Source organism: Erythrolamprus reginae, chromosome 9, assembly GCF_031021105.1.
Source record: "Erythrolamprus reginae isolate rEryReg1 chromosome 9, rEryReg1.hap1, whole genome shotgun sequence".
In the NCBI taxonomy this organism is placed as follows: domain Eukaryota; kingdom Metazoa; phylum Chordata; class Lepidosauria; order Squamata; family Dipsadidae; genus Erythrolamprus; species Erythrolamprus reginae.
This window is the reverse complement of record NC_091958.1, coordinates 51,174,989-51,198,988: the sequence shown is the minus strand read 5'-3', so window position 1 is coordinate 51,198,988 and position 24,000 is coordinate 51,174,989. Positions and strand designations below refer to the sequence as shown.

The 24,000-nt window shown below is 44.9% G+C and overlaps 1 protein-coding gene across 1 annotated transcript in view; it reads right to left on the bottom strand.

The window, feature by feature from the left end:
* TRRAP (transformation/transcription domain associated protein) overlaps positions 1-24,000 on the bottom strand; it is a 108,696-nt gene that overhangs the window by 19,110 nt on the left and 65,586 nt on the right. The window contains exons 36-41 of the mRNA XM_070760239.1: positions 23,247-23,448; positions 22,103-22,267; positions 20,938-21,028; positions 19,450-19,649; positions 17,643-17,904; positions 2,561-2,786 (exon numbers count right to left, since the gene is read on the bottom strand). Of these exons, the coding sequence (XP_070616340.1) occupies positions 2,561-2,786; positions 17,643-17,904; positions 19,450-19,649; positions 20,938-21,028; positions 22,103-22,267; positions 23,247-23,448 (1,146 nt within the window). The remainder of the gene's footprint in view (positions 1-2,560; positions 2,787-17,642; positions 17,905-19,449; positions 19,650-20,937; positions 21,029-22,102; positions 22,268-23,246; positions 23,449-24,000) is intronic.

Genomic DNA, 24,000 nt, shown 5'->3' with positions numbered 1-24,000 from the left:
AGGCGGAATCCATGCGCTGATATTTCAAATCAATCTGTCCATATAAAAAGTCTCATTTATACCAGCCATAAGTCATGCATGTGAAATTTGGAAGTTTCTCGGGGAGCGTAATTAAGAGATAACAGTTGTGTGGTTAGGCTGCTGCCAAAGGTCAAAGCTCATTGTCAACGTTTTGGAGTTTCAACGTTTTGCAATGGAGTCGGAGGATGTTTGAGGTTCCAGCCAGGTTACGCTAGCCAACTGTTATTTCCCTGCTGAAATCCTTGGAGTAAAAGTGCCCTGTCTGCGGAGAGGCTGGAAAGCTGTAATTGTAAGTCAGTGAAACTGGAGGCTTTCTTTCTTTCTTTCTTTCTTTCTTTCTTTCTTTCTTTCTTTCTCTCTCTCTCCCTCCCTCTCTCCCTTTCTTTCTTTCTCTCTCTCTCTCCCTTTCTTTCTTTCTTTCTCTCTCTCCCTCCCTCTCTTTCTCTCTCTCTCTCTCTCTCCCTTTCTTTCTTTCTCTCTCCCTCCCTCTCTCCCTTTCTTTCTTTCTCTCTCTCTCTCTCTCCCTTTCTTTCTTTCTCTCTCTCCCTCCCTCTCTTTCTCTCTCTCTCTCTCTCCCTTTCTTTCTTTCTTTCTTATGTCGCCCTTCTCCTTAGACTCAGGGCGGCTTACAACATGTTAGCAATAGCACTTTTTAACAGAGCCAGCATATTGCCCCCACAACCCGGGTCCTCATTTTACCCACCTCGGAAGGATGGAAGGCTGAGTCAACCTTGAGCCGGTGATGAGATTTGAACCATTCACCAGCAGATCTAGCGGTCAGGTTTAGTGGCCTGAAGTACTGCACTCTACCCACTGCGCCACCTCGGTTCATTCTTTTTCATTCCACAAACTCCACTCCCTTCTAATGCTGATAATGTCACATAGTTGGGTAATGCAATGTCTGCAAAAAAACCCAGCTCAGGCGGCACCAAGGGCCTCCCAGTCCCCCTCAACCCACTCCTCTTCCTCCTCCTCTATCTAACACTGATAACATTCCCTAGTTGGGTAATGAAACATCGGTCAGAAAACTAATAAGTTCAGAGAGCACCAAGGACCCCAGAGTTCAATCCTGAGCTACAGATATTTATTTATTTATTGGATTTATATACCACCCCTCTCTGGAGACTCGGGGCGGCTTACAAACATATAGAAAAAAAAACAATTAAAAAATCCTAAATCCAATTTTAAGGTTAAAAATAACTAATCTAAAACTCGGGTTCCTTAAAAATCAATCACTCCCATTCAAAACAATCAAACATACACTACATTCATCAGCCAGGGGAGTAACATCTAATGTCCCCAGGACTGTCTGTATAATTGGGTCAAGCTCTTGCAGAAGGCAAGGAGGGTGGAGGCAGTACGAATCTCTGGGGGGAACTGGCTCCAGGGGGCCGGGGCTCTTCTCCTAGGCCCTGCCAGGCGACATTGTGTAGTTGACGGGACCGCAACTAGACTCAATTGCACTGCTCAAAAAAATAAAGGGAACACTCAAACAACAAATCCTAGATCTGAATGAATGAAATATCCCCGTTGAATACTTTGTTCCGTACAAAGTTGAATACGCACAACAGCATGTGGAATTGATTGTCAATCAGTCTGACAGTTTAATTTCACAGAAGTTTGATTTACTTGGAGTTATATTGTGTTCTTTAAATGTTCCCTTTTTTTCTTTTTTTTTTGAGCAGTGTATATCCTCTTTTATAGGTATTCTCTACCATCAAAAGTACAGTGGTACCTCATGATACGAACCCCTCGTGATCCGAACCTGGGGTTCGGAAATTTTTTGCCTCTTCTTACGAACTTTTTTCGGCTTAGGAACCCACCGCAGATCGCAAAATGGCGCTCCGCTGTGCGTTGCCACCCAGCTGTCACCTTTTAAAACCGGTCGGACGTCTTCGTGACGTCAAAGCTCCGCCTATGGAATTCCCTATTGGGATTCCCCACCTTCTTTCTAGCCTCCAGATCGGCCGAAAACGCCACCGCCGATCGCAAAAACAGCGCTCCGTCGAGCGCCGCCACCCGGCTGTAACCTTCTGAACCAGCCGGGCGCTTCTCGGCGGCCTCCGGAACCTGAACCCGAACTTCCGGGTTCGGCATTCAGGAGAACGCCGAGAAGCCCCCTGGCTGTTTCAGAAGGTGACAGCCGGGCGGCGGCGCTTCTCGGCGGCCTCCCGAACCCGAACCCGAAAAGTTCGGGTTCGGGAGAATGCCGAGAAGCCCCCGGCTGTTTTAAAAGGTGACAGCCGGGCGGCGGCACCCAGCAGAGCGCCATTTTGCAATTTTTTTTCTCTTTTTGCACGGATTAATCGCTTTTACATTGTTTCCTATGGGAAACAATGTTTCGTCTTATGGACGTTTCGCCTTACGAACCTACTTCCAGAACCAATTAGGTTCGTAAGACGAGGTATTACTGTATCTTGCTCTTAAAGGCACCGCTTGAAAAAATTCCCAACGAATCCATTAAAAGAAAACCTAAAAGATAACCGTATCCAGAACCATAAAACACTACAACCAAGTTCTCCCATAGCTTTCTCCTTACCGGGCAATTTTGATGTAGTAGTGTGTGGGTTTCGGCATCAGGAATTCTCCAGGAATTTCCACTTCGGCCGTCTGGGCGGAGAAGTTGCTAAGAAAACGACACTTTTCCTCGATGAGAAAAAATTTAGGCAGCTGCTTGGTTTTGGCCTCCAGGATTTTGATCCACTTCTTCAGCTTTGAAATGAGATTGTGGAGTTTCATGGAACCCGGCACGCTGAAGTCAAAATCTACGAGAGAGAAGATTTATTTATTTATTTATTTATTTATTAATCAGATTTGTATGCCGCCCCTCTCCGTAGACTCGGGGCGGCTAACAGCAATAATAATACAATGTAAACAAATCTAATATTTAAGTTAATTTAAAAAACCCCAATTTAAGAAACCAATCATACATACTGACATACCATGCATAAATTTTATAAGCCTAGGGGGAAGGGAAAGTCTCAATTCCCCCATGCCTGGCGACAGAGGTGGGTTTTAAGGAGCTTACGAAAGGCAAGGAGGGTTGGGGCAACTCTGATATCTGGGGGGAGTTTATTCCAAAGGGTCGGGGCCGCCACAGAGAAGGCTCTTCCCCTGGGTCCCGCCAAACGACATTGTTTAGTTGACAGGACCCGGAGAAGGCCTACTCTGTGAGACCTAACTGGTCGCTGGGATTCATGCAGCAGAAGGCGGGTCCCGGAGATATTCTGGTCCGGTGCCATGAAGGGCTTTATAGGTCATAACCAATACTTTGAATTGTGACCAGAAACTGATCGGCAACCAATGCAGACTGCGGAGTGTTGGTGTAACATGGGCATATTTGGGAAAGCCCATGATAGCTCTCGTGGCTGCATTCTGCACGATCTGAAGTTTCCGAACACTTTTCAGAGGTAGCCCCATGTAGAGAGCGTTACAGTAGTCGAACCTCGAGGTGATGAGGGCATGAGTGACTGTGAGTAGTGACTCCCGGTCCAAATAGGGCCGCAACTGGTGTACCAGGCGGACCTGGGCAAACGCCCCCCTCGCCACAGCTGAAAGATGTTTCTCTAATGTCAGCTGTGGATCGAGGAGGACGCCCAAGTTGCGGACCTTCTCTGAGGGGGTCAATGATTCTCCCCCCAGGGTAATGGACGGACAGATGGGGTTGTCCTTGGGAGGCTAAAGATAAAGAAGAAGAATTATCTGTTAGAAACTGGGATGAAAAATATTACAGAAGACCTATGATGCAGACTCCGTGAGTTGGTTTTCAGAAATTTGGTTTCCTTTCCCTCTTCTATCTTATCAGTTTAAAGTACAGGGGGTGGACAGAAAAATGGAAACACTTGACTTTTTGGCATCATGTTTGAACATATTTAAATCAATCAAAACTTGACATATTTTAATGTTTGTTTGTTTTTTAATTCTGTTATTTGATATGTTTTTTTTAAACTACTGGGTTTTTTTACAGAAATTGGTTATAACCTTCGAGAAATGGTAGACCTCTCAGACTTTCAAAGAGACCAAATTGTTGGTGCTCGAATGGCAGGCGCTAGTGTAACAGAAAGTGCCCGAATGTTTGGCGTTTCAAGAGGTCATGTCTCAAAAGTCATGACTGCCTTTGAAACAGAAGGGAAAACGTCCTCAGCCAAGCATAGGTCTGGTCGAAAGTCGAACTTGTCTGAGTGAGACCGTCGGACTCTAAAGCGAATTGTTAGAGAAAGACCGCAGCTCCTAAATCACTGCAGAGCTCAATAGACACATACAGAACCCAGTTTCCACAAAAACTGTTTGAAGGGAGCTTCACAAATCTGGATTCCAAATCTGGATTTTCAAGGTGTTTCCATTTTCTTGTCCACCCCTGAATGTCACAATGAAAAGCACAAGAAACAACAACAACAAAACTCAAAATAGAGAACATCATACATCTGGGAAGACACAGCTTTGTTGCCGAATTTTTCACAGTTATCTTATATGATTTCCAGTATTCTGTAGTTCGATCCTAGGTATTTCTGTCTCTCTGGGCACAAATGTTCCAATTTACACAGAGTTGAAACGAAATAAGTGCTGACATTTTGACGTTTTTTGGGCATTACTTGTTGGTGGGGTAACCTGACTTTTAAAATAAAAATAAAACCCTAAACATTTTCATTCTGTGTGGCAGTTAGTTGCATAATAAAGGTAGTTAGGCAGTTCCTTCATACGTCCACTTCCCAAAGGTTAGTAAATAAGAACAGAACAAAATAACAGAATTGAAAGGGACCTTGTAGATCATCTAGTCCAACCCCCCTGCACAAGCAGGAATCAAAGACAGTTTTGTTTGTATAAAAGTAGGCAGGGATCATTACGGCTCTACAGAAACATGCTGTATTATCTTTCTTTCCTTGTTTCTTTTTCAGATTCAGGTTTGTTTGGAGATACTCAAATCTCAGTTAATTTTTTATTTTAATTTTCAAATGTATAGGTTGCCCTTCTCCTAGCGGATTCAGGGCAGCTTACAGCTGTTGTGGTTGGCTCTGGCCCAGCTCCTGCCCCAAGGAATGTGGAGGTGGATGCAGGGGAAACATCAACATGTCATATGCCTGTTTTATTGCCGACAGAGTCAGGTAGTGCAGTTTCCTCGGACGAAGAAGAAGGTGGGGGTGACTTGGAAGAGGGGGGCTTGGCACACAGCCCAGGAAGCCAATCTCCATTATCTTCGATCGATTTGGATGAGGAAGTGTTAGACCCACGCAGGCGCAGAATTATGCATCGAAGAGACCAATTGAGAACATATTACAGGAGATAAGAGAGGCCACCTGTGTTTGGGTGGGGCTCCAGTAATTAGAGCTGCTGATATAAATAGTAGTGTGCTGGCTTGGGTCGTTGTGGAAGATTATCTGATCGTTGTTCTTCAGGAGTGTGCCTTGCTGTTTTTTTTATTTTTCACGACTTTGAAACCAAAGCAGAGCAAAGTGTGTGTGTTTCACTTCGTGGAAGAAGGAGGGCTGTGATGTTTCTTCACAGCTGCTAGCTAAGTACTTAAGGACTGATTAAGGGGATTATACAGACTACCAGGTTGTTTTGGGACGAGTGCTCTTTGCAATACAAAAAGGGTGCTTTGTTTCTTTTGAATTTTTGTGATAAAGGACATTGTTTTTGAACTTTCAAGTGTGTGTGTGTGTGTGTGTGTCTGAAATTTGTACCCTTAATTTTCGGGAGACTCTTACCATAGAGCCCGGCAGAACAAAAGCATTCATTCATTCATTTGTTCACTCAATTCATTCAACTTATAAACTGTCCAATCAGTACAGGCTCAAATATGGAGACTCTAGAAAGAGTGCAGAGAAGAGCAACAAAGATGATTAGGGGACTGGAGGCTAAAACATACGAAGAACAGTTGCAGGAACTGGGCACGGCTAGTTTAATGAAAAGAAGGACCTGGAGAGACATGATAGCAGTGTTCCAATATCTCAGGGGTTGCCACAAAGAAGGAGTCAACCTATTCTCCAAAGCCACCAGAAGTCAGGACAAGAAACAATGGGTGGAAACTAATCAAGGAGGGAAGCAACGTAGAACAAAGGAGACATTTATTTATTTTATTTATTTATTTTATTTATTAGATTTGTATTCCGCCCCTCTCCGCAGACTTGGGGTGGCTAACAACAGTAAAAAGACAATGTAAACAAATCTAATATTAAATTTTAAAAACCCCAATTTAAAGAACCAATCATACATACAGACATACCATGCATACATTTTTTAAAACCCTATCATATTTAAAAACCAAACAACACATACATACCAAACATAAAATATAAAGAACCTAAGGGGAAGGGAATATCTCAATTCCCCAATGCCTGGCGACAGAGGTGGGTTTTAAGAAGCTTACGAAAGGCAAGGAGGGTGGGGGCAACTCTGATATTCAGGGGGAGTTGGTTCCAGAGGGTCGGGGCCGCCACAGAGATGGCTCTTCCCCTGGGTCCCGCCAAACGGCATTGTTTAGTCGACGGGACCCGGAGAAGATCCACTCTGTGGGACCTAACTGGTCACTGGGATTCGTGCGGCAGAAGACGGTCCCAAAGATATTCTGGTCCGATGCCATGAAGGGCTTTATAGGTCATAACCAACAAATCTAATATTTCCTGACAGTTAGAACAATTAATCAGTGGAACAGCTTGCCTCCAGAAGTGGTGAATGCTCGAACACTGGAAATATTTTAAAGAAGATGTTGGATAACCATCTGTCTGAAGTAGTGTAGGGTTTCCTGCCCAAGCAGAGGGTTGGACTAGAAGACCTCCAAGGTCCCTTCCAACTCCCTTATTCCGTTATTTTCATACCAGTTTAGAAAACCTTTTTTTTTTAATTTAAAAGAAAGAAAACTATCCATTACATTAAATCAGGAAAACAGCAATAAATGAGTTGTTGGTGCCACTGGAATTATCTCGCCTAGTGTTGCCAATATTTGCCTTTCACGATTTTGGACAGCACGTATATTTTCCATTTTGGTCTGTCATTTTTCATTAGACTGTCCCTAAAGAGCCCTTGACAGGCAGTTGACACTGGATAGTTTTAATCCAGTCCACCACCAGTCCACTCCGCCCCACCCTAACATTATTTCCATGGCCTAACTCGTACTTTGTATTCCGTTCGCACCCAAAACGTCTCGTTTTTTATTAGCCCTATAATCATCTTTAATAACACGCGGTTCCTGTGTTATTAGTCGCTTTGCTGCGAACCGCTTTGGAAGGGTTGTGTAAAATTTTAATTGAAAGAGGAATCCGAGGATGGGAAGAGACGGACCTCCATGTCTTTCGAGTGGTTTTTTTTTAACACCAAATCCGCCCGCTGTGTTTTAAGTAACGAACCTCGTGCCTGGGATTTGTTAAGCTCCACATTAACCCAAAGGGAAACCTTTACTCTCAGGGCCTGCAAAGATGATGTTCCTTAAAGAGACATGTATATTTAATAAAAGGCTGGACACAAGGCTTCTACCTTGAGTTGGTCTTCAACTCCTGCTGCTGTTCCTTCTCCCGCTATTCTTTCTTCTCCTCCTCCTTCTCAATCTTATTTATTTATTATTTATTAAATTTGTATGCCGCCCCTCTCCGTAGACTCTTTCTGCTTCTCCTTCTCCTTCAGTATCTCCTTTCTCCTTCTTCTGCTTCTCCTTTTCTTGCTCCTCCTGCTCCTCTTCTTCCTCCTTCTTCTCCTCTTTCTTGGCTTCTACTTTCTCCTCCTCCTCCTGCTTTTCCTCCTCCACCACCTCCTCCTCCTTTCGGCTCCTCCTTCGGTTTCTCCTCTACTTCCCCTCTTCTTCTCCTCCTCCTCCTGTTTTCTCCTCTTTCTGCTACTCTCTGTTCTGCCGGCGTGTCCCAACCGCCCGTAATTACAGGGTAATTAGTCCAGAAAGACACACACCACACGACAGAAGGAAAACCAAAAGTCTTTATCAACAGAAAAGCAGAAAAAAACTCCCTTTTTAAATGTCAAAGGGATTTTCTGGTACACACAAGGCACAGGTTAAAGGCAATCCAATTTCTCACCCAGTAACTGGGAAATTGAGTCCGATTCCAAAAGTCCAGAAATTCCACACACAGTCTTGAACAGGGAAACAGCAAAACCACGATCTTGACGAAACTATGAATCAGATAAACTTCCACAAGGCTAAACCAGCACGCTGCTCTTTTTATCTGTAGCATTAATTACAGCAGCCCCACCCAACCACAGGTGGCCTCACTTGTCTCCTGTAATAATCCTTCAGTTGTTCTCTCCTATGCATCACTCTACGCATGCGTGGGTCCGTCGTAGGTTCTTGTTCAGAATCCAGGGATGATAATGATGATTGATCTCCTCCTGGGCTGTCTGCCAAACTCCCCTCTTCCCTGCCACTCACGCTTCCTTCGTCAGAAGAGCCTTTGTCAGGAGATTCTGTGACATGTGGACGTTTCCCCCACATCCACATTCCTTGGGGCAGGAGCTGGGCCAGAGCCAACCACAACATCCTCCAATATCTCCTCTTCCTCCTTTTCTGTTTTCTGCTTCCCTTCTTCTCCTGCTTTCCCTTTTATTGCTCCTCCTGCTCCTCTTCTCCCTCCTCCTTCTCTTCTTCTTTGGCTCCTCCTCTTTCTGCTTCTCCTCCAATATCTCCTCTTCCTTCTGCTCCTCTTCTTTGGCTTCTACTCTTTCTGCTGCTCCTCCTCCTCCTTTTGCTTTTCCTCCTACACCACCACCTCCTCCTCCTTTCTGCTCCTCCTCCTCCTTCTATTTTCTCCTCCTTTCTGCTGCTCCCCTCCTTCTCTTCTCCTGCTTCTCCTCTTCTATGGTGCTTCTATTTTTTTTCTACTTCTTCTCCTCCTCCTCTCCTCCTCCTCCTCCCTTCCCCCACCCTTCTACATCACTCAAAAACAAGACATTCAAAAGATTTGCCGAGCAGCTTTCAACAGCTGGATTCCCCTCTCTTTTCAAATACCAATATTTTTAAATCCCCATCAGGAGGGACTCAAAGGCAGACATATCGGCACATCGCCAGGTTTGGAAAAACATCCTCGAACGCCTCCCCCCCTCCCCTCCCCCCCCCCCCGCAGCCTTCAAAGCCGCAGAAAGACATCCATGCGCCATGTTTACCCATGCGATGCCCTCTAAATGCGCTTGACAATCTCCTCCATCATCCACAGCCAGCCCGGAGGGGATTGAAGATTGAAAACTGGCTGCCATCCCCAAACTAAGAATCTTCAGCCCGGCTCCAAAGTGCAACACATACATCAAAATAACCCCATAATTTGCATGGTGGCTGGGGGGGGGGGGGACTGGGGGGCGGAAGAGAAAGAATACAAAGAAAACCTTTGTCATTTGGAGGCAGCTTCAACTCGTCTCTGTCGACAGCCTCCTTGTTTAATGGCGGGCATACCTGAGGACAGGTATAGCGGGAAAGGGGATGCAGTGGTACCTCTACCTAAGAACACCTCTACTTAAGCACTTTTCTAGATAAGAACCGGGTGTTCAAGATTTTTTTGCCTCTCAATAAGACCCGTTTTCTACTTAAGAACCCGAGCACGGAAAAATTTCCCAGGAGATTTTAGAGCGGCACGAAGGCGCAGCCAGTTTCCTGCCATTCCCCCTGGGTTTCTCTCTCTGGCGCAGTGTATGGGAGGCAGCCTTGCGCCGGGGGTATGGGAGGCACGTGATTCTCCTCGCTGCCTACGTGGGGCCTCTCTAGGAATCTTCTGGGAGGAAACAGGGCTGGAAAAGGTGAGGAGAAGCCTCTGTGGGGCCACTCTAAGAATCCTCTGGGAGGAAACAGGGACGGAAGAAGCGGGGAGAAGCCTCCGTGGGGCCTTTCTAGGAATCTCCTGGGAGGAAACAGGGCCGGAAGAGGCGGGGAGAAGCCTCTGTGGGGCCTCTCTAGGAATCTCCTGGGAGGAAACAGGGCCGGAAGAGGCGGGGAGAAGCCTCTGTGGGGCCTCTCTAGGAATCTCCTGGGAGGAAACAAGGCCGGAAGAGGCGGGGAGAAGCCTCTGTGGGGCCTCTCTAGGAATCTCCTGGGAGGAAACAAGGCCGGAAAAGGCGGGGAGAAGCCTCTGTGGGGCCTCTCTAGGAATCTCCTGGGAAGAAACAGGGCCAGAAGAGGCGGGGAGAAGCCTCTGTGGGGCCTCTCTAGGAATCTCCTGGGAGGAAACAGGGCCTCCATCCTCCCTGTGTTTTCCCCAATTGCACGCACTATTTGCTTTTACATTGATTCCTATGGAAAAAATTGCTTCTACTTACAAACTTTTCTACTTAAGAACCTGGTCACGGAACAAATTAAGTTCATAAGTAGCGGTACCACTAAACTGCCTCTCCCAATATTTGCATAGTCCTTTTGCTTTATGTATCCCCTCTCCTATTTATCTTCAATAAAGATGATATCTTCTTTTTTTTAAAAAAATAATAGATTGATGTCCTCCCGTTCGATCGTAGGATTGTCAAGCTGCTTGATAATGCATTGTGATGCCCAACAACATGCTTGTGCTCCTCGGGCAACAAACAGTCTACCCAACAGGCCACCGATCAAAAAACATTTTGCAGGATGCCCGTTAAGAATGAGATGAATGGTTTGCATTCACCTCGCCATAGATTTATTGCACGGAACACATTTTTAAGAAAAAAGCCCAAAGAAATGGCCCAAATCTTTCTTTTTTTTTACCAGCATCGCTTGGGTCGATGATGAAGGTTATGGGAGGGGAGGAGGAAGCTCAGCTTTAATTCCAAGCCTACCCTCTAGTGCAGTGTTTTTCAACCAGTGTGCCGTGAGACATGGTCAGGTGTGCCGCGAAGCTCAGAGAGAGAAAGAAAACAAGAGAGAGAGAAAGAAAGCAAGAGAGAGAGAGAAAGAAAGCAAGAGAGAAAGAAAACAAGAGAGAAAGAAAGCAAAAGAGAGAAAGAAAGAGAGAAAGAAAGAGAGAAAAAGAAAACAAGAGAGAGAAAGAAAGAAAGAGAGAGAGAGAGAGGGAAAGAAAGAGAGAGAGAGAGGGAAAGAACGAGAGAGAGAAAGAAAGAAAGCAAGAGAGAGAGAGAAAGAGAGAGAGAGAAAGAGAGGGAGGGAAGGTGGGAGAGAGAAAGACATAGAGGGAGGGAGGGAGAAAGAGAGCAAAAAAGAGAGGAAGGAAGAGAGAAAGAAAGAGGGATGGAGAGAGAGAAAAAAGAGGGAGGGAAGGAGAGAGAAATAGAGCGAAAGGGAGGAAGAGAGAGAATTTGTTTTTGTCCAAACTTTTTTTAGCCGCCCCCCCCCCCCCCTTCAATGTGCCCCAGGGTTTTGTAAATGTAAAAAAGGTGTCATGGCTCAAAAAAGGTTGAAAATCACTGCTCTAGTGAACAATTGCAGTAAAAGGCTTGGCAGATGAGGGAGAGAGACACAATCAACATTTGGGAATTCCGGCTACCTGAAGTGCCAAAATATACCAACCACAATCTCTGTGTGGTGTGTGTATGCAAATACAAACACACACACACCCTTTGCATTTTGCTAACAATATGCAAAATCGGGGTGGGAAAAATCAGCAGCGTTAAGAGGTTTTGGTTATTTTTATTTTTTTTAAGTGAACTTTCTTTGCATGGCAGGAATCATTTTTTCATAGAAACATAGAAGATTGACGGCAGAAAAAGACCTCCTGGTCCATCTAGTCTGCCCTTGTACTACTTCCTGTATTTTTATCTTAGGATGGATATATGTTTATCCCAGGCAGGTTTGAATTCAGTGACTGTGCATTTACCAACCACGTCTGCAGGGAGTTTGCTCCAAGCATCTACGACTCTTTCAATCAAATAATATTTTCTCACGTTGCTTCTGATCTTTCCCCCAACTGACCTCAAATTGTGCCCCCTTGTTCTTGGGTTCACTTTCCTACTAAAAACACTTCCCTCCTGAACCTTATTTAACCCTTTAACATATTTAAATGTTTTGATGATGTGCCCCCTTTTCCCTTCTGTCCTCCAGACTATGCAGATTGAGTTCATGAAATCTTTCCTGATAAGTTATTTGCTTAAGACCTTCCACCATTTTTGTAGCCTGTCTTTGGACCCCTTCAATTTGATCCATCTCTTTTTGTAGGTGAGGTCTCCAGAACTGGACACAGGATTCCAAATGGGGTCTCACCAGCGCTCTATACAGCAGGATCACAATCTCCCTCTTCCTGCTTGTGATACCTCTAGCTATGCAGCCAAGCATTCTACTCGCGTTCCCTACCGCCTGACCGCACTGTTCACCCATTGTGAGACTGTCAGAAATCACTACCCCTAAATCCTTCTCTTCTGAAGTTTTTGCTAACACAGAACTCCCGATGCAATACTCAGATTGAGGATTCCTTTTCCCCAAGTGCATTATTTTACATTTGGAAACGTTAAACTGCAGTTTCCATTGCTTTGACCACCTATCTTTTTCCTGGTTCTTAGCTTTGCTTGGTGGGGCCACGACGGGAATGGCGAGAGGGGACGTAATTAATTAGGTGCCTTTGTCCATGCCAAAAAAGGCTTCACACTGGCCTAATGACATCCAACCTTTTCAAAATAACACACACACACACAAGTTGCCGGCAAAGGATTACCGGCAACGCAAACGACACGAGCCAGGGTTGCCCGTTCCGCCGGCAGCTTAATGAGGTTAGAAACAAAATCTCTTTTTTGGCATCAATCGCAAAATCCAATCTTTTTATTACCTGCGGTGGCTTGAAGGGCTTTCGGACTTGGAACAAAAACATGACAATCTTGTTGACGGAAAGGTACATTTTTTTTGGACGCGGGCTCTGGATTTTCTTTTGAGACAACGGAGCAACTGACAGGTGGATTAAGAGCTTTGGCATTGGAGGACTGAGCTACTACCTGTATCCACCGCAGGAAAGAAATTATAAATCCGGGAGATTTCCATCAGCTGCAGAACGGTCGGGTGATTAAATCGCCATTAATCCAGCCGCGCGGGAAAGGCTGTTTTCCCGTTAATCAAAATTCTTCTTTTCCGACAAATGAATTAAATTCCCACAACTCCAAACCTGAAGTCCTACGTTTGGATCCGACCTTTCTTCCTAAGGTCAACTCGTTGTTCCACAGGAAACAAGAACTAATTTTGCCAGACTTTTGCTCGCACGGGAGTCACCCTACAGAACTTAGGTGGCACAAACTAGATGTTAGGCGAGCAGTTAAAATCTACATTAGTAGGACCGAGTCCTTTAGAAGGTCCGAATCCTTGTTTGTCTCATTTGTAGAACCAAGAAAAGGCCTGGGCGTCTCTCCCAGTTCAATTAGCCGATGGATCCGGGACTGCATAGGGGAGGCGTATAAGGCTAGAGCTCAGAATCCACCTCAAGGGGTCACGGCACACTCTATTCGCAGTGCAGCCACGTCTGCAGCTTGGAGGACTCAAGCCTCGATTGAGGATATATGTCGAGCTGCGACGTGGAAGACTCCGTCTACATTCACCAGACATTACAAAATGGATGCCTTTGCTTCTGCTGAGGCATCTTTTGGGAGAAGGGTATTACAGAGGGTGTGTTCCTCTCCAGCTGCCCTGACTTAACAATCTCCCTCCCACTTAATTTGGAACTTGGGTATATCCCATATTGGACTCTCCTTCCAGATGCAATGGAGAAGAACCGTTGTACCTACCTGAACGGTCTTCTCAGTGCACTGGAAGGAGAGTCCAAACCCACCCAGTATTGGATTGTTTCAGGGAAGCTGGGTTTGTTTGGGTTTAGTTCATGTTATATATATATATACAGTGGAACCCCGACATAAGAGCTGCTCTACTTAAGAGCAACTCGAGATAAGAGCTGGGAGGGAAGAGATATTTTTGTTCTACTTACAAGCCCAAATTCGAGATACAAGCGCCAAGGAGCTGTCTCCTGAAGCCAAACGCTAACTTCCGCGTTCGGCTTCAGGAGACAGCTGCGAAGCGGCGCGCGTGTTTTAAAAGGTTGCAGCCGGCCTGGGGGGCTCAGGGGGGTGCTTGCAGCTTTCTTTCTTGCTCTTTTTCTTTCTCTCTTTTACCTTCCCTTCCTCTATTTCTTCTTTTCTTTCTCCTTCCCACCTTCTTCCCTCCCTCCCTCCCTTCACTCATTCCTCTCTTACTCTCCCCTTTCATAAGTTTCCTTGCTTCCTTCCTCTGTTCCTGTCCCTTCCCCCTTTCTTTCTTTCTTTCTTTCTTTCTTTCTTGCTCTTTTTCTTTCTCTCTTTTACCTTCCCTTCCTCTATTTCTTCTTTTCTTTCTCCTTCCCACCTTCTTCCCTCCCTCCCTCCCTTCACTCATTCCTCTCTTACTCTCCCCTTTCATAAGTTTCCTTGCTTCCTTCCTCTGTTCCTGTCCCTTCCCTCTTTCCTTCCTTCCTTCCCACCCTCCGTCCATTCATTCACCCATTCCTCTCTTGATCGCTTAAAGCCGGTCCCTGGTGCAAAAAGGATTGGGGACCTCTGTCCTACAGGATTGGGTGGCAGAGAAGTTGAACATATGTAAATTTAAAAGTTTAAGAAAGTTTACAAGTTAAGTGAAAGAAACTTCATTATTCATTTATATGTACACGTACATTTCTTCATTAAAAACATGTCTTTCTGCATAATTTAGACTAACTTTGTGAGTTTTTTGAGGGCTGGAACCAATTAAAATTATTTACATTAATTCCTATGGGGAAAAGTCGTTCGAGATAAGAGCTGCTCGACTTAAGAGCCCAGGTCCGGAACGAATTAAACTCGTATCTCGAGGTACCACTGTATATTAGTTCAATAAAATGGTGTTGGATTATATTACCTGTCGTTTTTAAAACTGAGCTCACTGGGGGCAGGCAAGGGGCGGTGCCTAATATTATGCTAATTTTAAACTCAGTCTCGACCAATAGGATTGGCAGCCGTTCCCATCTTTCAGCATTAATTCCAAGGCCCAACTTTTAACAGATGACAGCGATCTCATTTCGGGCTAAGTCAAATGGGCTATTTTCGTCTTAATTAGTCAGGCTTAATCATAATTGAAAATTAATTAATCATAATCATAATAGAAACATAGAAATAATATACGTTTTATGCTTAAGACCTTCCACCATTCTTGTAGCCCGTCTTTGGACCCGTTCAATTTTGTCAATATCTTTTTGTAGGTGAGGTCTCCAGAACTGGACACAGTGTTCCAAATGGGGTCTCACCAGTGCTCTATATAAGGGGATCACAATCTCCCTCTTCCTGCTTGTTATACCTCTAGCTATGCTCTAGCTATAGTTGGGGGAAAGATCAAAAGCAACGTGAGAAAATATTATTTTACTGAAAGAGTAGTAGATCCTTGAAACAAACTTCCAGCAGACGTGGTAGATAAATCCACAGTAACTGAATTTAAACATGCCTGGGATAAACATATATCCATCTAAGATAAAATACAGAAAATAGTATAAGGGCAGACTAGATGGACCATGAGGTCTTTTTCTGTCGTCAGACTTCTATGTTTCTATGTTTCTAAATAAAAAAAGATTCTGAAAATGTTTGAAAGGAGTTTTTTATATTAGCGTCCTTTTGAAAGGAATTTTTCTGCCATCCTGATTGGTTCAGGAGGAGAATCAGAACTGCAGAAAAAAAACCAATTGCTGCCAACCTGCCTCCCATTGAGGACCGGTAGACTGCACAAGTCAAAAAGAGGGCGGTCAAAATATGTACTGACCCCTGGACACAAACTGTTTCAACTCCTACCCTTAAAACGTCGCTACAGAGCACTGCACACCAAGACAACTAGACACAAGAACAGTTTTTTCCCAAACGCCATCGCTCTGCTAAACAAATAATTCCCTCAACATTGTCAAACTATTCACCAAGGCTGCACTACTATTAATCTATTCATTGTTCCCATCACCAATCTCTTCCCACTTATGACTGTAACTTTGTTGCTTGCATCTATATGATTTGTATTAATATTGATTGTTTCCTGATTGCTTATTTGTACGCTATGACAATCATTAAGTGTTGTGCTTCATGATTCTTGACAAAAGACAATTCTTTTCTTTTATGTACACGGAGAGCATACACACTAAGACAAATTCCTTGTGTGTCCAATCATGCTTCCTTCCTTCCTTCTATTCTTCCTTCCTCCCTCCTTCCTTTCCTTCCTCCCTTTCTTTCTTTCTTCCTTCTATTCTTCCTTCCTCCCTCCTTCCCTTCCTTCCTCCCTCCCTTCCTTCCTTCTATTCTTCCTTCCTCCCTCCTCCCTTTCTTTCTTCCTTCCTTCTATTCTTCCTTCCTCCCTCCTTCCCTTCCTTCCTCCCTCCCTTCCTTCCTTCCTTCTATTCTTCCTTCCTCCCTCCTTCCTTTTCTTCCTCCCTTTCTTCCTTCCTTCCTTCTATTCTTCCTTCCTCCCTTCCTTCATTCCTTCTATTCTTCCTTCCCTTCTTCCCTTCTTTCCTTCCTTCCTTCCCTTCCTTCCTTCTAATTCTTCCTTCCTCCCTTCCCTTCTTTCTTTCTTTCCTTCCTTCCCTTCCTCCCTTCCTTCTTTCCCTTCTTCCCTTCCTTCCTTCTATTCTGCCTTCCTCCCTTCCCTTCTTTCTTTCTTTCCTTCCTCCTTCCCTCCCTCCCTTCCCTTCCTCCCTTCCTTCTTTCCCTTCTTCCCTTCCTTCCTTCTATTCTTCCTTCCTCCCTTCCCTTCTTTCTTTCTTTCCTTCCTTCCCTTCCTCCCTTCCTTCTTTCCCTTCTTCCCTTCCTTCCTTCTATTCTGCCTTCCTCCCTTCCCTTCTTTCTTTCTTTCCTTCCTCCTTCCCTCCCTCCCTTCCCTTCCTCCCTTCCTTCTTTCCCTTCTTCCCTTCCTTCCTTCTATTCTTCCTTCCTCCCTTCCCTTCTTTCTTTCCTTCCTTCCTTCTTTCTTTCCTCATTGGCAAGCAGACAAGGATCGTTCTTCACCCTGTCTCATCCCCCCCACCCCTCCCTCGCCCCTCCTCAAGGGAAATCCAAGCAGCAGCCCAACCTCTTAAAAAAACAACCCATAAAAAAATGGGGATAATTCTGATTAATTTAAAACTGAGGTCAGGACAAACATAAGAACAGAAGAAGAGCCCAAAGCCCACCGAGTCCAGCATTCTATCACACAGTGGCCCACCAATTGTCCATGGGGATCTTGAGCAGAAAGAGAAGGCAAGACCCTCCCTTTCCCTTGACCCCCAACAAATCGGACCGAAGGGAACCCTGCCTGCCTCAACCAACATAGAGGCAGCATTTGGACATCCGTTTCAATACCACCAATACCCTTGGCATCCATGAATCTGTCTAATCCTGCCTTGAAGCTCTCCAGGCTGACAGCTGTCACGACCTCTTCTGGAAGGGAATCCCATAAACCAAGGACCCTCTGGGTGAAGAAATATTTCCCTTCATTTGTCCTCACTTTATGAGCTTTAGGGAGGGCCCCCTTGTCCTAGTATTGTGTGATAGAGAAAATATTTTTTCCCTGTCCACCTTTTCTATCCCCTGCATGATTTTATACACACGTTTCAATAACCAAAGAAACCCGTAACTGAGTCCCACCACCCCTTCCTCTCCAAAGTCTCCTGCTTCAAAGACAACCCTGGATGTTCGGAATTCCAACCTTAATTTAAAACCTGCGGTCAGCGACAGGACAAAGCAAACCCAGGCTGAATCTCCGGCCCCGTTTAGAAATAGCTCACCTGTCGTGAATTGGCCCTTGAGCTTCTGAAAGACGGGGTCCTGGGCTGTGGCCTGAGCCCTCCTGGCTAGCGATTCGGACGCCGCGCTGGAAAACATGGTGGAGACGTTGGAGACGTTCTCCAGGCCCACTCCGAAGGTGCTGACCAGCTTCTTGACAAAGTTCAGGGTGTGGGGCGTGATCTTGGCGTCGGAAACTGCCCCGCTCTTCTCGAAGGCCACCGAATAGCACTTGGCAAGGCCTTGCTGAAGTTGACGGAGGACCTAAAGGTGGGTCAGGGCAGAGAAAGGCAGAGAAAGGGAGAGAGGGAGAGAATGAGAGACAGAGAAAGAGGGAATGAGAGAAGAGAGAGACAGAAGAAGAAAAAGAGGAGACAAGGAGAGTAGGAAAGAGAGAAGTGGAGAGAGAGAAGGAGAGAAAGAGAGGAGACAAGGATAGAGAGAGAGAAAGAGAGAGAGGAGAGAGAGAGAAGGAGAGGGACAGGCAGAAGTGGAAAGAGAAGGAGAGAAAGAAAGACCAGAGAAAAGGAGAGCGGGGAGACAAGGAGAGAAAGAGAGAGAGAGAGAGGAGAGAGAGAGAAGGTTAGGGACAGACAGAAGTGGAAAGGAGAGAAAGAGAGACAGAAGAAGAAAAGGAGAGAGAAAGAGAAGAGAAGGAGAGAAAGAGAGAGTGACAGAGAGAGAGGAGAGGGACAGAAAGAAGTGGAAAGGGAAGGAGTGAGAGATAGAAGGAGACAAGGAAAAAAGAGGAAAAGAGAGTAGGAGAGAGACAAGTGGAAAGAGAGGAGAGAAAGAGAGATAGGGGAAAAGGAGAGAGAGAAAGACAGAGAGATAGAGAAGAGAAAAGAAGAATGAAACACAAAAGTGGAACGAGAAGGAACGTAAGAGACAGAAGGAGAAAGAGAGAGAAAGAGACAAGGAGAGAGAAAGAGGAGACAAGGAGAAAGAAAGAGAGACAGAGACAGAGAAGAAGAGGGACAGACAGAAGTGGAAAGAGAAGGTGAGAGAGACAGAAGGAGAAAAGGAGAAAGAGAATATAAGGAGAGAAAGAGAGTGACAGAGAGAGGAGAGGGACAGACAGAAATGGAAAGAGAAGGAGCGAAAGAGACAGAAGGAGAAAGAGAGAGAGAGAAAGAGACAAGGAGAGAAAGGAGAAAAAGTAGGAGAGAGACAAGTGGAAAGAGAGGAGAGAAAGAGAGACAGAAGGAGAAAAGGAGAGAGAGAGAAAGAGGAGACAAGGAGAGAGAGAAAGAGGAGACAAAAAGAGAGAGGAGAAAAAGTAGGAGAGAGAGACAAGTGGAAAGAGAGGAGAGAAAGAGAGACAGAAGAAAAGGAGAGAGAAAGAGGAGACAAGGAGAGAGAGAAAGACAGAGAGAAGAGTGAGAAGAAGAAGGGGGAAACACAGAAGTGGAAAGAGAAGGAGCGAAAGAGAGAGAAGGAGAAAAAGAGAGAAAGAGGAGACAAGGAGAGAGAGAAAGACAGAGAGATGGGAGAGGGACAGAAGAAGAGGGACAGACAGAAGTGGAAAGAGGAGAGAAAGAGGAGAGAGAAGAGAAAAAGAGAGGAAGATGTTAAAGAGTACTGGACTTCCTTGTGGTCGTAAGTCGAGGACTATACAAACCCAGAAGATTTTAATCAAACTACGGGACAGGGTGATGATTAAACGGCCACCAATCCAGGAGCACAGAGGCTATTATTATTCTCGTTCCGCGTTCCTCGAAATTCCCATTTTCTGCCAAACGGGTTCAATTCCCACCACCTCCCGACTCCGCCCCGAGAGCCCGACGGCCGATTCGAAGGGCGCCCTACCTCCTCGTGCCAGTTTTCCCGGAACCAGACCATCTGATCCACAATCCCTTCCAGGGACGAGAGGAGCGTCGGGTGCAACTCCCGCTGCATGTGCATGATGCGGCTGCACCGCCACATCGGGGCCGTCGCTCGGATCGGGCCGGGGTCCGAGGCGGAATGAGACTGGCTCCCGACAGAGCTCGGCTGCTGCTGCCCGGAATCTTTGTTGGGGGGGGGGGAAATATTATATTTTATTTCTTTCCTCCATACAAACTTTTTTCAATACATTTCAAAATAATCAAATTATTGTCGCACGAATCTCAGCGACCAATTGGTCTTCTCCGGGTCCCGTCGACTAAGCAATGCCATCTTGGCGGGACCCAGAGCCTCCTTTGTGGAGGCCCCGGCCCTCTGGAATCAACTCCCCCTGGAGATCAGGACTGCCCCCACCCTCCTTGCCTTTCGCAAGCTCTTGAAGAGCCACCTATGTCGCCAGGCATGGGGAAACTGATATACCCCTTTAGCTACTATGGTTTTGTGTATGGGTTGTTTGGGCTGGGTGAGTATTTTATAATAAGGGTTTTTAAATTGTTTTTTATACATTGGATTTGTACACCGTGTATTGTTGTTGTGAGCTGCTCCGAGTCCTCGGAGAGGGGCAGCATACAAATCTAATAAATTATTATTATTATTATTATTATTATTATTATTATTATTATTATTACGCTACATCACGAAGTCCTAGGTGCTTGGGAAGCACCGACTGGTGATGAAATACAAAAAATCAGCATAGTGATCTCGTTTGCTGTGTTGTATTGACATAATAATAATAATAATAATAATAATAATAATAATAATAATAATTTAAAAACAGTATTTAGTTAGTAAATCCCCCAGAGATTAGGATTGACCCCACCCTCCTTGCCTTTCGTAAACTCCTTAAAACCCACCTCTGCCGTCAGGCATGGGGGAATTGAAACATCTCCCCATTGCCCATGTTGCTTTGGTGTATGATTGATTGTGTGCTTGTTTTTTTATATATATTGGAGTTACTTTTATGACTTTTTTAACCTAAAACTGTAATTCAGATTGTTAAATATTAGATTTGTTACTATGTACTGTTTTTGCCATTGTTGTGAGCCGCCCCGAGTCTGCGGAGAGGGGCGGCATATAAATCCAATAAATCTAATCTAATCTAAATCATGTATAATTATCCCCCAAAAAACCAATAGTTCCAAATTAATTATTTTCGGTATTCATCCTACCTCCCAAACCTTGACCTCTATTTTTTCTCATCTTAGATATCCATCCAATATCAAAAATAATAAAGACAGCAATCCAACGAGGTTCAACCAAAATAATCTAATCCCATTCTTTATTATAATAACTAAGGGTGGCTAACAGAGGATCTGTCTGTTTTTCCAGCCACAGGAGGCAAAGCCACTCAATTTTAGCCTGACCTAGCAACCAAACTCCCGAGGTTGTAGCATTGCGACGTTGCCCACTTACCGCTCTTGTAGCGCTCCCGCTGTTCTATCTTCAACGTCAGATAGAGAGTCCGGATGGGGAAGTAAACCGCTTGAGGGTAGACACGTCCAACCTATCGCGCGGAGGGAAAAAACATAGAAACATAGAAGTCTGACGGCAGAAAAAGACCTCCTGGTCCATCTAGTCTGCCCATATACTATTTTCTGTATTTTATCTTAGGATGGATATATGTTTATCCCAGGCATGTTTAAATTCAGTTACTGTGGATTTATCTACCACGTCTGCTGGAAGTTTGTTCCAAGGATCTACTACTCTTTCAGTAAAATAATATTTTCTCATGTTGCTTTTGATCTTTCCCCCAACTAACTTCAGATTGTGTCCCCTTGTTCTTGTGTTCACTTTCCTATTAAAAGCACTTCCCTCCTGGACCTTAAAATTCCCTGGTCGTCTCTGAAAATTCAATGGTCGTCTCCGAAGCATTGTGATACGGCAATCGGCCCACTGATTCACGTCTAGTTTTGTAACCCTGTGAAATTTATTTATTTATTTATTTATTCATTCATTCATTCATTCATTCATTCATTCATTCATTAGATTTGTATGCCGCCCCTCTCCGTAGACTCGGAGCGGCTAACAACAATAAAAAGACAATGTAAACAAATCTAATATTAAAAATAATCTAAAAAACCCCAATTTAAAGAACCACTCATACATACAAGCATACCATGTATAAATTCTATAAGCCTAGGGGGAAGGGAAATTTCAATTCCCCCATGCCTGACGACAGAGGTGGGTTTTAAGGAGCTTGCGAAAGGCAAGGAGGGTGGGGGCAACTCTGATATCTGGGGGGAGCTGGTTCCAGAGGGTCGGGGCCGCCACAGAGAAGACTCTTCTCCTGGGTCCCGCCAAATGACATTGCTTAGTCGACGGGACCCAGAGAAGGCCAACTCTGTGGGACCTAAGCGGTCGCTGGGATTCGTGCGGCAGAAGGCGGTCCCGGAGATATTCTGGTCCGATTAGTAATGATTTATATACCGTCCAACCGGAATGGTGGAATATAAAATTCAAATAAACCAGAACTGTATTTAATTTATCCCTTCTGCACTGGCTTGACAGAGACCTTGCACCATTCAAGGGTGCTACCCATCCAATGGTGCCTCCTTCTTCCCTTCCTCCACCGCTGTACCTGGCTAATGAGGTTCAAGAGGAGTTTTCCTTCGGAGCCGACCAAACAGGTTAAGAGCTGCGGGATCCAAGCCAGCCACTGGATGGGAGGCACGCCGATGCAATACTTGTCCACAGCATCGGCCAACGTATTCTTGTCGTCGTCAAAGCTCAGGAGCCAAAGAACCTAGAACCAACAGAATCGTAGGGAACCTTAGAGGTCTTCTAGCCCAATCCCCTTGCTCAAGGTAGACAAATGGCTGTCCAATCTTTTCTCAAGAACCTCCAGGGATGAAGCGCCCAAAACTCTGGGGCTGAAAGCAAATAGCAAAATACGAAGTAAAAGGTTGCAGTATTGCACACTAACTCTGCCGGCTGCCAGGAGTTCGATCCTGACCGGCTCAAAGGTTGATTCAGTCTTCCATCTATGCGAGGTGAGTAAAATAAGGACCCAAGTTGTTGGGGGAATGTTTTCCAAGCCCTGAGTTTTTGCAGGTGGGTGGGTGGATGGATGGATGGATGGATGGATGGATGGATAGATGGATAGACAGACGGACAGATAGACAGACAGACAGACATATATATATATATATAGAGAGAGAGAGATGATTAGATAAATAGATAAATGGATGGATGGATGGACGGACGGTAGATGGTTATTTATTCGATTTTTATGCTGCCCTTCTCCTTAGACTCAGGGCGGCTTACAACATGTTAGCAATAGCCCTTTTTAACAGAGCCAGCATGTTGCCCCCACAATCTGGGTCCTCATTTTACCCACCTGGGAAGGATGGAAGGCTGAGTCAACTTTGAGCCGGCGATGAGATTTGAACCACTGACCTTCAGATCTACAGTCAGCTTCAGTGGCCTGCAGCACAGCACTCTACCTGCTGCGCCACCCCAGTTAGATAAATAGATGGATGGATGGATGGATGGGCGGACAGACAGACAGACAGACATGGTTAGATAAATAGATAGATAAATGGATGGATGGATGGATGGATGGATAGATGATAGATAGATAGATAGATAGATAGATAGATAGATAGATAGATAGATAGATAGATAGATGTGGATAGATAGACAGACAGACGGACGGACGGACGGACAGAGAGAGAGAGAGAGAGATGATTAGACAGACAGACATATAACTTGAAAACACTCACCTTGGCTAAATACTTCCTGGATTTGCTCTCGTTCTGGTGCCGGCAGGCGTGGAGGTAGCAGGTCAGCGCAGAGACCCCGAGGTGCAGCTGACGCTCCTTGACAAATATGTTCTCCAGGTAATCCCCCCACATGGCCCAAGCCTTCACCAACACGTCGTGCATTTGCACGGCCGCCGAGAAGGCCTTGTTGGCTTCTTCAGACCTGGGGGAGATCACGGAAGGCGAAGGTTATTTTGCTGCACGTTAAGCCAACAACAGAGAAGACAAGGATAGAAACGATAGAAACATAGAAGACTGACGGCAGAAAAAGACCTCCTGGTCCATCTAGTCTGCCCTTATACTATTTCCTGTATTTTATCTTAGGATGGATCTGTTTATCCCAGGCATGTTTACATTCCGTTAAAAAAGAATAAGAATTGGGAACAATTAATTTATTCCCATCACAAAGAGGAGTTATTTCAAGAATAAAAAATGAAAAAAAAATTCCTTTAGTTGGACATGCCATAATATACATAGATTAAAATTGGACAAAGATTGGATCTTTGAGATCCAATAAGGGTTTATGTATACGACTTGGAAAGAAATATATCTGTAATAATTTGTATTCTATACTTGTGTTTTTACCTTTTAAAATCTTAAATTTCAAGTATATATGTTTATATTCTTATATATATATATATATATGGGGAGGGGAGGGGAGGAGAGAAGAGAACAGAAGAGAAGAGAGAATTCAGAATAGAATGGAGAGGAGAGG